This window comes from Gymnoscopelus braueri, assembly GCF_963280865.1.
Source record: "Gymnoscopelus braueri genome assembly, chromosome: 1".
In the NCBI taxonomy this organism is placed as follows: domain Eukaryota; kingdom Metazoa; phylum Chordata; class Actinopteri; order Myctophiformes; family Myctophidae; genus Gymnoscopelus; species Gymnoscopelus braueri.
This window is the reverse complement of record NC_137603.1, coordinates 59,996,931-60,012,684: the sequence shown is the minus strand read 5'-3', so window position 1 is coordinate 60,012,684 and position 15,754 is coordinate 59,996,931. Positions and strand designations below refer to the sequence as shown.

Below are 15,754 nucleotides of genomic sequence, written 5' to 3'. Positions count from 1 at the left end.
TAACATATGAAAAAGGTAGTGCACGCACATCCGTTGGCCCAGGTGCTTAGACAAACAAAGTATAATGAAAAAGAATAAAGTCTGCACACTGGTGGTTGCAAATATAATATAGATGTATGTCCTGATGAAGGCCTGGACAGGCCGAAACGTTGACGAGCAATACATTCTGGAGCTTTTTGCGACCACCAGCGTGCAGACTTTATTCTTTTTCAATATATATTTTTAACCCATTAAGACAGGGAAAGTGTCATTTTTAGATTTATTTGGCTATTCAAAAATAGCAGATCTACAAGCTCATAGCGCGGCACCGAGTGCCTTGCTATGAGCTTGTAGATCTGCTATTTTCGATTTTTTTTTGTAAATCTTTGAATATATATATATATATATATATATATATATATATATATATATATATATATATATATATATATATATATATATATATATATATATATATATAATATATATATATTAAAGCGAAAATTTTTAACTCAAATCTTTGCTTCTGGTGGGTCCCTGGAACAACATATTTTGAGATGGGGGTCCGCGCCCAAATACATATCATTGTGGGGGTCCTTGATATGAATAATGTTTGAGCACCACTGATTATAGCAGGTTTTTTTTTTTAAACTGTTAGGATTTAGAAGACATTTGTAGAATCCCCCAGAAACAAAGATTTGAGTTAAAAATGTTCGCTTTAAAAAATATAAAATAAATATATATTTTGTTCTAAAAATAGCAGATCTACAAGCTCATAGCGCGGCACCGAGTGCCGCGCTATGAGCTTGTATATCTGCTATTTTTGAATAGCCCAAAGAAATCTATAAAATGACACAGATGCGTTCCCGGTCTACCACAATCAATGCAACTTTCACTAGTTGGCTGTTTCTTTTTTTTTTACACAGACACGTTTACCAGAGAAGCTTTGTGTTTTGTCGATGTGTGTGTGGCTCGTCTCGAGATCCAAAGAATAAAAAAAGACACTCGCTTGGAAAATGTGCAGAGTATCCAAAGCTTTGAAAAGAGGTATTCATGATGACAGCCTCTCTCAGAACGTCAGTCCAATAATGTGATTTTTCTGTTTTTTGTCAGGTCAAAAAAACAGAAAACCCTTAGGGAAAAGTCATCATTCCTAAAAATGAAAAAGCGAAATAGCCGAAATTCATCAATTTGAGAACCTTGAGAAACGTATTGAGCTGTACACGCCGTGCTCAAGAGTTTCATGATAGTCGAAGCTGTCAGGCAGAAACCTTGTATCTCCGTATTTCATCTTTTTATGTTTTCGGATCCATTTGGACAGTTTGTTTTTTTCCATTTCTTGAAAAGTAACGGTGTTGGACATAATAAGGTTTCTGCCTGAGAGCGACTATTTTGTCACTGTAAAGGTCCTTACACACCGGCGAATGTGCGAATATACGCAAAATTCGGACTTGTTCCGAATAATTAAAAGACGCTTTTTCGCTTCGCTTTTCCGCTTTTTCGCGCCATGTACGCTTGCATTGACTTTATAAGGTTTTTAAAAAAAGCGTATTATTCGCACGAAAAAATCGCCCCGGTGTGTAAGGACCTTACGGCAGAAACCTCATATCATATTAAAAATGTTTGTGTTTTTTTGTAAATTAATGCCCTACTTGATCATACAACAGCGTCACACAAAAGCATCAAAAGTAGCAGATCTACAAGCTCGCGAATCCTGAAGTAGCAGTTTTTTTAACATGTGAGGTTTCCACCCGACAGAGACGATTATGTTGATTGAAAGGCAAAAAAATATGAATAGACAACACAAACAAACACCAAAAACAAATATTATTTGTTGAGAAACCATTCCCACCCATTTGTGCAATATCATTCTCCAGTGTGATTTTCTCATCACATTGTATACAAGTATTTGTCAAAAACAAGAAAGAAGAACGTTTGGCAGTAGAGCCCTTTTGTTAGTTTCCTTGTTTTCCAGCAGGATGCAGAGAATACAGCTCACAAGTGCTTTGATTGGTTGGATGGAGTTTTTTAACTGAATGATAAGTGATTTCTACTGCAGTGGTTCACAATGGTGTAAAGTAACTAAGTACATTTACTTAAGTACTGTACTTAAGTATACTTTTGAGGTATTTTTACTTTACTGGAGTATTTCCCATTTTTAGTACTTTTCCTTCTACTCCACTACATCTCAGAGGCAAATATTATACTTTTACTCCACTACAATTATTTGAAAACTTTAGTTACTGGTTACTTTGCAGATTTAGATTATTGTCACAAAACATACATTAACCACTTCAGCCCTATATATATATATATATATATATGTCTGCCATTGGAAAATAGCCGATCTACAAGCTCACAATGCATCGCATCGCGACGCATTGTGAGCTTGTACAGTACAGTAGATCTGCTATTCAAAAGTTTTGTATACATTTTTAACTTGTGAATGGGACATTCTGCACAATGGGTTCTTTACTTTTGGTACTTTTAAGTACATTTTGATACCAATACTTTTGTACTTTTAATCAAGTACATTTTGAATACCTTACTTTAACTTGTAACAGAGTATTTCTACACTGCAGTGTTGATACTTTTACTTAAGTAAAAAAATTGAGTACTTTTTCCACCACTGGTAGTTCCCGACCTTTATCTGGATCAGGGCCCAGTTTGTCAATCTCGAAAGTGTTCGTGCATTTTCAGATCGTGTTTTGAATGGATCAATTCATTGATTGTGTTTCGGTTGGGATCAATAGAACTAACATAGTATACTTTAAGTTCATATTTATCGGTATCACAATGAAAGAAACATTTTCAAGGTTTGAAAGAAATAAATCCAAATGACTAGTTTTAACCCATTAAGACCTGGAACTGTGTCATTTTAAAGCTAAAAGAGCTAAAAAGCATTATTTTACACTTTGGGCTATTCAAAAATAGCAGATATACAAGCTCATAGCGCCTACGAGCTTGTAGATCTGCTATTTTTGAAAAATCGTGAAAATGTGTGCAAATCTTTTAATAAATATATTTTTAAAGCGAACATTTTAACTCAAATATTTGCTTCTGGGGGTCCCTGGAACAAAATATTTTGATGGGGGTCCGCGGCCAAATACATATCATTTTGGGGGTCCTTGACACCACTGATACAGAAACATACTTTTTTCAGAATACTGTTGAGATTTAGGAGACGTGTAGAATCGGCTTCAGGTCTCAATGGGTTAAGACCGGGAACGCATCTGTGTCATTTAAAGATTTCTTTGGCTGAAAAATCGTGAAAATGTGTGCAATTTTGCCGATTCTGCAAATGTCTAAATCCTAACAGTTTTTTGAAAAACCGGATGTTGCTATAATATCAGTGGTGCTCAAGCCTTTACATGTCAAGGTACCCCGCAGAATGATATGTATTTGGCCGCCGACCCCCATCTCAAAATGTTTTGTTCCAGGGACCCTCCAGAAGCAAAGATTTGAGTTACAAATGTTCGCATTAAAAAAATATATATTCAAAGATTTGCACAAACTTTCAAGATTTTCAAAAAAAATAGCAGATCTACAAGCTTGTAGATCTGCTATTTTTGAATAGCCCAAAGAAATCTAAACTGACACACTGATGCGTTCCCGGTCTTAAAGGGTTAAACAGTCTTCAACGCACACACTAGTAGCCCAAGGGCCAATCTTTTATTATGGACGCAGAGAAGATAGTGTGTGTGTGTGTGTGTGTGTGTGTGTGTGTGTGTGTGTGTGTGTGGCCACCTTTATTTCTCTTGAAGACTTAGTCATTTGTATTCTTCTGCCGTGGGCTGGCACCACTACAATGACTCTGGTGTGCATAGCATTCCTGTTCAAAGAAATTAATACCATGACATTGCTTATATTGTATATGCGAATGCTGGGCCACTTTCTTTGAAACGTCCTGTTATCTAATATAACAGTGGTTCAACAGTGGTCAGTGGTTCTCAAAGTAGGGTCCGGGGACCCCTTGAGGGGGTTCCAGGGGGGTCCCCAGCTAAATGACAGATAGTTACTTAGCGACCAAATGGACCCCAATGGTTCTGTAACTCAGAGAGTGTACAAATGGAACCAAATTTGGTTCCATTTTGTACACTCTCAGAGTTAAGGGGGTCCATGGTCTAATAATGCATAGCAAGCTGGGGGTCCTTGACATGAAAACATGTGAGAATCACTGTAATAGGTCAACTGTCATGTTCACTGTGTTATATTATTTCATAACGAGTTAACAACAGGGCTTTTCATTTGTTTTGAATGAACAACATGACATAATATGCTACCTAGCACCCAGTGCTATTAACCCTTTAAGACCGGGAACGCATCGGTTTAATTTTTTTTTGTTGTCTTTGGCAGATCTACAAGCTCATAACGCGGCACCGAGTGCCGCGCCATGAGCTTGTAGATCTGCTGTTTTTGAAAAATCTTGACAATTTGTGCAAATCTTTGAATATATATATATTTTTTAAAGCAAACGTTTTTCAACTCAAATCTTTGCTTCTGGAGGATTATACAAATGTCTTCTAACTCCTAACAGTTTTTTGAAAAACATATGTTTCTATATCAGTGGTTCTGAAGGACCCCAAAATGATATGTATTTGGCCGCGGACCGCCATCTCAAAACGAGTTAAAAATGGTCGCTTTAAAATATATATTTATGTATTCAAAGATTTGACACATTTTCACGATTCTTTTCACAAAAATAGCAGATCTACAAGCTCATAGCTTGTAGATCTGCTATTTTTGAATAGCCAAAGAAATCTTAAAATGACACAGATGCGTTCCTGGATTGAATGGGTTAGAGAAGGCTCCTGACAGCAGTTGTAGTATGAATGGCCCCTGTTGGAAACGGATCACAGCCTTGGTAGTATTAATAGGATATTCCGCCCAGTGAGTATCACGACTGACTGGCACAATAATAACTGTTTGTGGGATAAACAGAAAGCTGGTATCTGGTGTAGGGCTGCAACTGTCAGGCTGAGCTTGTGGATCTGCTACTTTTGATGCTTTTGTGTGACGCTGTTGCAGTGGTGGAAAAAGTACTAAAATTTTTTAAGTAAAAAAAATAAAAGTAAAAGTATCAATTCTGCATTGTAGAAATACTCTGTTACAAGTGAAAGTCAGGAATAAAAAATGTACCAATAGTACCAAAAGTAGGAAGTACTCATTATGCAGAATGTCCCATTTCAGATGTATAAAATGCATAAAAACTTTTGAAAATAGCAGATCTACAAGCTCACAATGCGTTGCATTGCGATGCAACGCATTGTGAGCTTGTTGATCTGCTATTTTCAAAAGCTTGTAGATCATCTATTTTCAAATGGCCGTTACGTATACAGGGCTGAAGTGGTTTTGTAATAATAATCAAAATCTACAAAGTAACTAGTAACTAAAGTTTTCAAATAACTGTAGCGGAGTAAAATTCTAATATTTGCCTCTGAGATGTAGTGGAGTAGAAGTAAAAGTACAAAGCAAAAACACCTCAAAATTGTACTTAAGAACAGTACAGTACTTGAGTAAATGTACTTGTTGTATGATCAAGTAGGGCGTTCATTTACAAAAGAAAAACACAAAAAGTTAGAATATGGCGATAAGAGGTTTCTGCCCGACAGAATCTCTAGGCTAGTGTTACACCAGCATAAATCCAGCATCCACCCCATGGTGGATTAGAGCGCTGTGTTGCTAATCAGCCACATCTCAGTTAGGATCATCGCTGTCATGTTAACTGAAGCCTCCCCGTGGCTCTGGAGGTAAAGCGCTCTGGTCCATTAACATGGAGCCTGCTAAACCCTCCGCTCAATACACTACAGACCTTCTAAATCCATACACTCAGATGGACAAGCAAAGTGGCTTTACGCCTCGCTGTGCCCCTCAACCAAATGCCAACGCCAGAGGACCTCACCGCTCGTGTTGTTGAGGTTTTTCTCCCACTGTTTTTTCCATGTTAGATTAGATGTCCTTCGTTATCCACAAGGGGAAATAGTTTTTTTTTCCTCGGCTCAATGCATACATTCAAGACAATATACACTACAATTAAAACACCCAGCAACCGACAATAAAGACAAGGTGTGTGTGTGTGTGTGTGTGTGTGTGTGTGTGTGTGTGTGTGTGTGTGTGTGTGTGTGTGTGTGTGTGTGTGTGTGTGTGTGTGTGTGTGTGTGTGTGTGTGTGTGTGTGTGTGTGTGTGTGTGTGTGTGTGTGTGTGTGTGTGTGTGTGTGTGTGTGTGTGTGTGGTTCTCAAACTTTTTCGTGTTAAGGACCCCCACATTGATATGCATTTGGACCCTCATCTGAAAACATTTTGTGCTAGGGACCCCCAGAAGAGAAGATATATATGTAAAAAAAAGAAAAGAAAAAGTTCCAAACATGTTTGTGATATTTTCAAAAATAGCTGATGTGTGAGCTTATACATCTGCTATTTTTAATAGCCAACACATAACTGGATAAAGTGGTTAAAAATGATTGTGATGCTGCATGAACTGCTTTTCCCCGGACACCACTTTGAGAACCAATGCTGTATAGTATACGCAAAGAATGTGCATAACATATTTTGGCTAGCAGTTAGCCAAAACATATTTAGGTCAAATTGAATTTAAGATGAACTACTTTAAAGGTGATATTTGATCACACACTCTATCTATATCAAATAAAAAAGCTATCACGTATTTGAATGTCACTTAGCATAGCATAGCGTTAGATCATGCAGGACACGGAAGTCTTGCACGCCTCAGCTGTAATTGGCTGTCAGTCAGCTGATGTCAATATCAGCTTCCAATAGAGCACCGAAGTCCTGACGTCACTGCCAGTATAGGGCACTGTTCCGCTGGTTCGTGGCTTTATTTTTTGTGTTGATATCCTCATTGGGGAATCTTAGATCGCTTCATATAAGAACTGTGTTCCAAAAATAAACACACCACCCCGGCGATTTTACTCATATGGATATGAAGCATCGACTGAAGGTGTAAATGTACACATTTACCCAAAGAGTAACACAATATAAACACTAGAAACGAGTCAAACGACCCAAAGACTACATTTCCCATGAATGCGGCTGCTGTGGGGACAGTGATTTCAGACCCGGAAGTAGTAGTTCTTAAGACTTTTAAGGCAGAATTAATTCAATTTTCGCCAGAAACAGGCTGCATCAAATATGAATGAATATCATAAACGATGCAGAGCCACCCCCCGACAGAATGGCGACAGAATCGCCAGGGTGGTGTGTTTATGTTTGGAACACAGTTCTCATGATCTAAGATTCTCCAATGGGGATATCAACACAAAAAATAAAGCCACAAACCAGTGGAACAGTGCCCTGAGTCTAGCGGCAGTGACGTCAGACTTCGGTGCTCTATTCCCCATTCACAGCTCTGCTGGTCATTACGTCACACATTCATAATACTCCAATCATAGGCTCAAATACTTGTGATATTATATCTGCTAATTCACACTAATATGTCAATGTATTGCTTATTGTTTGATATTGTATCCCTATGGGGGTTTTGCTTAACATTCCCTGATTTTGCTTAGCATGCGCCTTGGACAAAATTCAGGGAATATCTCCAAGAGTGGAGCCTTTAACCCATTAAGACCTGAGGCGATCCTTAAAAATGTTTTCTAAATCCTAACAGATTAAAAAATAAAATTGCATTATTTTTTTTCAAGATGTTTAAAAAATAGCAGATCTATAAGCTCATAGCGCGGCACTCGGTGCCGCGCTATAAGTGCCGCGCTATGAGCTTGTATATCTGCTATTTTTGAATAGCCAAAGAAATCTAAAGTGACACAGATGCGTTCCAGGTCTTAATTGGTTAAGGCACTGTATTCCATTTGTTGCAATAAATGGTTAAATCTACTTTGAGTGTTCCTGACTGAATTAAGTAGAGCTCAAGTTGTGTCCACCAGCACGTTGTTAAGGTGGAATAAAAGGATAGCTCTATATATGACCTCATTGTTATTCAGGCCATGAGGCAGTATACTGTATGTCGGCCAACGACCAAAAGCCACCATGTCTCTTCTGAGAGCACCTTCTTTATTCCACACTGAGCCCCGGGACACCTTCCCTATTCCACATACTGTTGATGAAGGTTTAGTTTTCTCCGCCGGAGGCGGAGAGTATGTTTTCGCTTCGTCCCGCTGTGTGTCCCCCTCCCCCCTAGCCAAGCTAATGCTTTTTAAATGCTTTTGATTGGCTAGTGAGACGCATGACGAAATAAAATCCTATAAATAGGTGTGTCACTTCAAAAAGCCATTTATATTTTTTGAAGTGAGGTAAGACAGGATCAATCAGTCTTGATTGGAACAGTACCTTCCAGTACAAATCACCCGTCCGTCCGTGCGTGTGTGTGTGTCCCTCTGAAAACACCTAACATTGGTCAAGCAAAGGCGCAGAAGGCCAAAGCTAAGAAAGCATACTCATCTACAACAGTAACACAGAAGAGGACTATAGAGTTGAATTGATCCCACAACAAGGCCGAAGTCTTAATACTGTAACAATTGGCCACCTTGATCAAATACATTATGTAGCACTAGAGAAAACTGACATAGATCAAACACACCAATCAACTGCTGAAACTGTTCAAGACAATGAAGATGAAGAAGACAGACAAGCATTTGAACAAACCAGTCAATTACGAGGACTCCCAGACACTACATATTCAGTCGCCCCTGCAGAACACCAAAAACCACGCGCATTCTACCAAGACAACCCGCTCTACCAAGACGACCCGTGCTATTAAAATAGCACGGTCTGCTGGCGGAGACTTGTGCTCCGAGGAGCACATTTTCTAGTTAATTGTGTTGTTAGGCTGCCCGACTTTGCGGTTGGAATTAGTACCGAGGCATGGTATAGAGTTCAACCAGACGGTGTATTTATTCACCAAACCAATACAGATAACATTCAATCATTGTTACCACATTGACATGGTGGTGTCTAGCTTTCCACCCCTCTGCTCTCTCTGACAACTGGCAGCCTTTTATACCAGCTGCAGCTAATGTCTAAAACATACATAGGGCTACATTAATACCATATACATTTAACCCACATAATATATTACAACTCTCTATGACCTACAAACATAATGATTCTTTATCCTTCACACTTTACTACAACATAAATATGAGCAATTGCAAACACATCACATCATCATAACCCCCCTCTGCTATCCTGATTGGGTCTAGCCCAATCATGCTGGAAACACACCAGGTAGATTAGATTAGATTAGATGTCTTTATTATCCACAAGGGAAAATTGTTTTGCTCAGGTCAATGCATACATTCAACAAGACAATACATAAATAAACACCACAATAAAAACACCTAGCAAAGTACTTCAATTCTATAAAAGATACAAAAAATCTAAAAATGTAAAAGAGACTTAAAAGAAAGCAGTGTCCTCTCCACATGCGTGGAGCACCCAGCATGTGTTTGTATGTTTCATGTGTGTATGCATGTATTCAAGTCCATGGAGCGATTAGCACAGAGTCCAGCTCGTCCAGGTGCCTGTGTGTGTGCGTGTGTGTGTGGGGGCATTAGCGAGCAAGTCCAGTTCGACCAGGTGGATCAGGTATTAGGGGGTTTGTGTTTATTTAGAAGCCTAATGGCTGAGGGGATAAAACTGGCACTGCCCTTTGCCTTCCTAAATAGAGAGGCAGCATATCTTCTACCCGAGGGCAGGACCTGAAAGCAGGTGCTGAGATTATGAGTTGAGTCTCTCGCGATCTTTCCTGCCTTCTTCACTGTCCTCTGGTCGTAGAGATACTGAAGGGTAGAGCACTGTACCCCACAGAGCTTAGACCCCAAGGTGGTCACCCTCCGCAGCTTAGCCTTGTTGGTCTGTGAGAGCCCCCCATACCAAGCCAGGAAAGTGAAGGTAAGGAGGCTTTCTATATGGCAGATGTAGAAGCTGCGAAGGATGGGAGGGGCCACGTCCATGCGTCTCAGCCTTCGTAGGAGGTAGGTCCGCTGTTGACATTTTGAAAAGATGGCCTGTGTGTTGTCATTGAAGGTCAACCCATTGTCAATAGTGGTCCCGAGGTATTTGTAGCTGCTAACCCGCTCCACTACCTCACCACCAAGTGTCAGCTGTGGAATCGGGTCGAGGTCATCCTTCCTCCGGGGGCTTATGAGGAGCTCCTTTGTCTTTTTCACATTCAACCGGAGGTAGTGCTCCTCACACCACTGGTGCAGCTTCTGTGCTTCCTCCTCAAAGTGAGCAGGGCTGTTTGAGGTGTTGACCAGAGCAGTGTCGTCTGCAAACTTTACGGCCATGCTCGCACTGTCCGAGCCCCTCAGGTTGTTGGTATACAGTGAGAAAAGGAGTGGGGAAATCACTGTCCCCTGGGGAGCACCGGTGGATGTGGTCATGACTGAAGATGAGGAGTTGTTGACCTTAACAAACTGCTCCCTTTTGAGGAGGAAGTCCATTATCCAGAGGATCACATGAGGGTCCACCTGGAGATCTTTCAGCTTGGTGCAGAGAATGTGCGGCTGCATACAGTTGAAAGCCGAGGAAAAGTCCACAAAAAGGATCCTTGCATATGCATGTGGTGTCTCCAGTTGACTGTAGGTGGTATTTAGTACAGTTATCACTGCATCCTCCACTGATCGATTTGGCCTATAGGCAAACTGCAATGGATCGAGAGTGGAGCTTACTTGTGTGAGAATGCGTGGTAGCACTAGTCTCTCCAAGCACTTTACCAGGACTGATGTCAGGGCCACAGGTCGGTAGTCGTTCAGCTCCACAGGATGGTTAGTCTTGGGAATAGGTCGTATCTCTGAACGTTTCCACAGTGTAGGGATGGTGTTCTCCTGGAGAGAGCGGTTATAGAGTTGACAGAGAACACTGGACAGCTCCTCTGTGCACTCCTTCACCACCCTCCCTTTGATGAGGTCAGGCCCTGGGGCCTTGGATGGATTAATACTCCTCAGGACCTTCCTCACCTCCTCCTCTGTGATGACGACTGGCTGACTCCGCCCCTCCTTGATCTCATGGAGGAGTTCGTTCTTCAGCCTTTCTGATGCGTCACCGAAGTCGTGGGTGTCAAACCGACAGTAAAAGGAGTTCAGTTCGGTGACAAATGCTGCCTCCTCTCCTTCCCTCCTTTCCGTGGTGGTCTTAGCTGTGGTTTTCCCTGTGAGTACATTGAGTCCTTGCCAGGCCTGCCTCAGGTTGCCAGTGTGGAACATGGCCTCCACTCGATCCTTATAGCGTCCTTTGGCCTGGACTACCTCCTTTTTTATTGCTGCTTGTGCAGCTCTCCCCTCAACTCTGTTCCCAGCAGCAAAGGCTCTGTTCTTAGCCTCCACTGCCTTTTTCAGTTCAGCTGTGAACCATGGCTTGTTGTTTGGGTAGTGCTTAACAGTCTTTGTTGGAATTAGCATACTCTCACAGAATTTTATATATGAGGTTACTGCTGTGACAGACTGTTCGAGGGAGTGGTCCTGAGTGAAAACCTGCCAGTCTGTGCAGGCAAAGCAACCCTGCAGGCTCTGTACGGCCTCACTGGACCACACCTGCACTGTTTTCTGTTTCACCTTCTCCTGCTTTAGCTTTTGTTTGTATGTGGGCAGCAGCTGAATAGCAAAGTGATCTGAGGTGCCCACAGATGATTTCTGTATGGATCTATAGGCCCCTGTGACATTACTATAACACAAGTCCAGCTTCCTTTCTTTCCTTGTGTTACATGTGACATGCTGCTCATATGTAGGCAGAACATTGTCCAGTCTACAAGAGTTAAAATCCCCCAAGATAATCTTTGGCGCACCAGGGGAGGCCGTTTCTAGCTTCTCAATACATTGGTAGACTGTTTGAGCAGCCCTAGTGGCATTAGCATATGGTGGAATATAAACGCCTGTTACAATCACTTGTCCATATTCTCTGGGTAGATAAAATGGGCGCAGGGAAATTGACAACAGTTCAAGCTCATTTGTGCATATTTTGTCTTTAACATGCACCGAAGAGCACCAGCGTTCATTTATATAGAAACATACTCCCCCTCCTGATTCTTTCACTGTGCTGTTCAGGTCTCTGTCTGCCCGTATTGGGCCTGTAAAACCGTGTAGCTGGAGAGTGTCATTGTTTGACTCCTCAGTTAACCAGCTCTCTGTAAAACAAAGAATGCATGCATCCCTGTATTCTTTAAAGTATCGGATGTTTATGTTTAGAGCATCCATCTTGCTGCATAATGATCTAACATTGGCGAGGATAATCGTCGGGAGCGGTAGCTTTGTTTTGCGTCTCTGGAGTTTCCTCCGTAATCCGCCCCGCTTGCCTCTCTTTCTTCTCCGTCCGTGAGGCGAGTCCTTGCGCCCGCGGAACGGCTCTCTGCAGCCTCGGAGCGGCTCTGTCCACCCGCGGAGCGGTTCTTTCCACCCGCGGCGTGACTCTCTCCGCCGGGTCCGCCCGCGAAGCAGCTCTTTCCACCCGCGAGACATTTCTTCTCGCCGTTGAGGTTGGTGTCCAAGCCGTCCTTGCTTTCTGATCACCGATGGTAATGTATCCAAGTCAATATTCCCCTCACTGTGTTGTTTAATCTCGAGGAGTTGCTCTCTGGTGTAGGAGATGCTTTGCTGTTCACTCATTTCCTCATTCGGGCGTTCAGCCCCCGTGAGAAAACTTAGTCCATTCATTTTCTAATCCAATACACCTCTTTGAGGATCAAAGCACTTAATCTAACCTACAGCTAGCAACAATAAACTGGACATAAAAAAAACAATAAACAGTACACTAACTAACAAACACACGCTCTGACCGTCGCGAGTCGCCAGCAGTGCAGCGCCCCCCTGTTATGACAGGTACTGTTGAGCATTCAATCAACCTCAACAATAAAACCTCACTACACACATATTGCACGCTCTCCATATTGCACTAAGGTGAACTGTGCAAAATACAAAAAGTGCAAATGTGCCATGCAAATATCATTCAATAAATAAGGGTTGTATCAAAAATACGTAACAGAGGACCTCTCTCTGTTACATGTGTTTTTGGGATTACTTATACAAACAACACCTATTACTGAACCATACAAAGAAATGAGTGACCGGTACCAACAATCATCCAAACATTTAAAATGTTAAACATTAAACATTTGTTTGAATCATTTCCATTCATCCAATGTAAAACACATGTTGTTTTACATTGGATGAATGGAAATGATTCTAACAAATCATTAAAAAACTAGAAAAAGTGCTCCTCGGAGCACAGGTCTCCGCCAGGTCAGGTAGGTTATTGTGGCCTCCTGGTGGCGTTATAATAGGCCAATGTGAAAAGGGTGCCATTTCTTCTTAGGCCTTTCACTGAAATCGCATGCTGCGTTCATGATTTGAGGCATTATGTTCAAAACGAACCAATCCTGCAAACTTTGGAAGGCAATCAAGATAGAATATGGGAAATTGGACAGATCCGTGTTGATGACATGACTATAGAGATACTGTGTACCGATTTGTGTGATGTTTGGACAAAATCTGTGGGAGTAATATAAAAAACTATGTTTATGTTTTCAGACGGGCTCTATTAGCTCATTGGTAAAAAAAAAAATCAGCACTTGCACAGGAAACCGGGTTCAAATCCGAGGTAGAAGAGGAAAGTTACACAGTGTAGCCTTAAAGGAGAATTCCGGACAAATTAAGTGTTATCTTTCATGTCTCGTTACTCACCTAGCGACGTGAAAAGTGGCGTTCTTTTTTTCCATATATTCCCCTGTCGTCATTTTTTAAACCCTCTCCGTTGTCATAATGGGAGCGTGTGGGTAAGGGAAATTCGTCTATTATAACCGACGCAAAGTTGTTTTTTTCTCTACTAGTATTCATAGTAAAGTCTCATGATAGTCAAACATGAGAGTAGCTAGCCTGAGAGGCTAGCGCTACTGCCGAACGATTTAACACTGGATGCTTGTTTCTTTCCAGAACCTGGCAACTCGTGTTGCCAGAATCTGGAAACAAGCAACCAGTGTTAAATCGTTCGCCATTGACGGCAGCCTCGCAGATAGTTTCAACGCATGTTTGACTATCATGAGACTCTACTATGAATACTAGTAGAGAAAAAAACAACTTTGCGTCGGTTATAATAGACGAATTTCCCTTACCCACACGCTCCCATTATGACAACGGAGGGGGTTTAAAAAATGACGACAGGGGAATATATGGAAAAAAAGAACGCCACTTTTCACGTCGCTAGGTGAGTAACGAGACATGAAAGATAACACTTAATTTGTCCGGAATTCTCCTTTAATGCTGTGGGGAAACTCGGCTACATTGCTTTGACCAAAAGTCCCACTTTCTTTCTTGTCCTGAATTGTCCCCCTCCTGTCCTCTTTTAGAACATGAGCGATGCCATGGCAGTGCTGCACAAGCTGCAGACGGGCCTGGACGTCAACGTGAAGTTCACGGGGGTGCGAGTGTTCGAGTACACCCCAGAATGCCTGGTGTTTGACCTGCTGGACATCCCTCTGTACCACGGCTGGCTGGTTGACCCACAGGTAATACCATTGACCCCTGCTGCTTCTCGATGGTTTTGTGAGCACTGACGGCTCACCAAAAAACAATCATACAGTACATCATAAAACAGTGGTTCTCAAAGTGGGGTCCGGGGACCCCCCCCCCCCCCCCCAAGGGTCATTGAGGGGGTTCCAGGGGGTCCACAGCTAAATGAGTTAAGAGCGTCACAATCATTTTAACCACTTTATTCATATTTTATATATTGGCTATTAAAAAAAATAGCAGCTATACAAGCTTGTACATCTTACATTTTTGAAAATCTTTAAAAAAAAAGATTTTTAATATATATATATTTTTTTTAACACAAATCTTCTCATCTGGGGGTCCCTGGCACCAAACATTTTCAGATGGTGGTCTGCGGCCAAATATATGCATGTTGACTTGCAAAAGTTTGAGAACCACTGTCATAACAGATCAGATTTTGGGATTGAATAATTTGGCCATTGATTCAACAATCAAGTCATTTGGAGTGCAAATCACTCTTATTTCTTTTGGTGGCTGATCAATTGGAGCACCCATAACAGCACATATTCTCTCCTCCTACTGTTGTCTTGATCCTTTTTTTTTTGGTTCTCTGTCTCATCCTTTATTTGTTCTACTTCTGCCTCTCTCATATCAAACCTCCTGCTATCGCCTTACTGTCAGGTGTAAACCTTGTTTGTCCAAAAGTGTTACCTTTCCTAGAAATGGAAAAAAGGACCTGTATTCCAATGGATCCAATGTAGTTATTATGTACATTATGTAGTTACATTATGTAGACAATTTAGATTTCTTTGGCTATTCAAAAATAGCAGATCTACAAGCTCATAGCGCGGCACCAAAAAAAATGTTTTTAATTTTTTTTCAAAAAACTTATGAATTAGAAAACATTTTAAAGAATTACCTCAGGTCTTAATGGGTTAATTCCTGTCATGGGTAAAATTTGTGAAACCCACAGAGATTTAACCATTTTCAATAAATAAATAAAAAGCCGGTCGACAAGCTCACAACGCGTCGCATAGTTTAAATACGGAGATACAAGGTTTCTTTCTGTTATTCTGTCGGTCACTCTTGCATGTTAGGGGGACATTTGCAGAACACTGTAATGCAGTGGTTCTCAAACTTTTTTTCTATTTCAAGGACCCCCAGTTGAATATGCATTAGGCCAGGGATCTCTGGGATCGCAATCTATATACTATAAAATGATAACTCTGACAGTTACGGGTTCATTTGGTTCCATTTGTACACTCTTTTAGAGTTACAGTCTCTTTAAAGCATGGGTTTTCAACTGATTATGAACCAG

At 41.2% G+C, this 15,754-nt stretch overlaps 1 protein-coding gene across 2 annotated transcripts in view; it reads left to right on the top strand.

Annotated features, from left to right (window-relative positions):
* The window catches only part of mindy2 (MINDY lysine 48 deubiquitinase 2), a 53,644-nt gene that overhangs the window by 16,389 nt on the left and 21,501 nt on the right, over positions 1 to 15,754 (top strand). For both annotated transcript variants that reach the window (XM_080436632.1, XM_080436631.1), the window contains exon 4: positions 14,295 to 14,453. In XM_080436632.1, the coding sequence (XP_080292758.1) occupies positions 14,295 to 14,453 (159 nt within the window). The remainder of the gene's footprint in view (positions 1 to 14,294; positions 14,454 to 15,754) is intronic.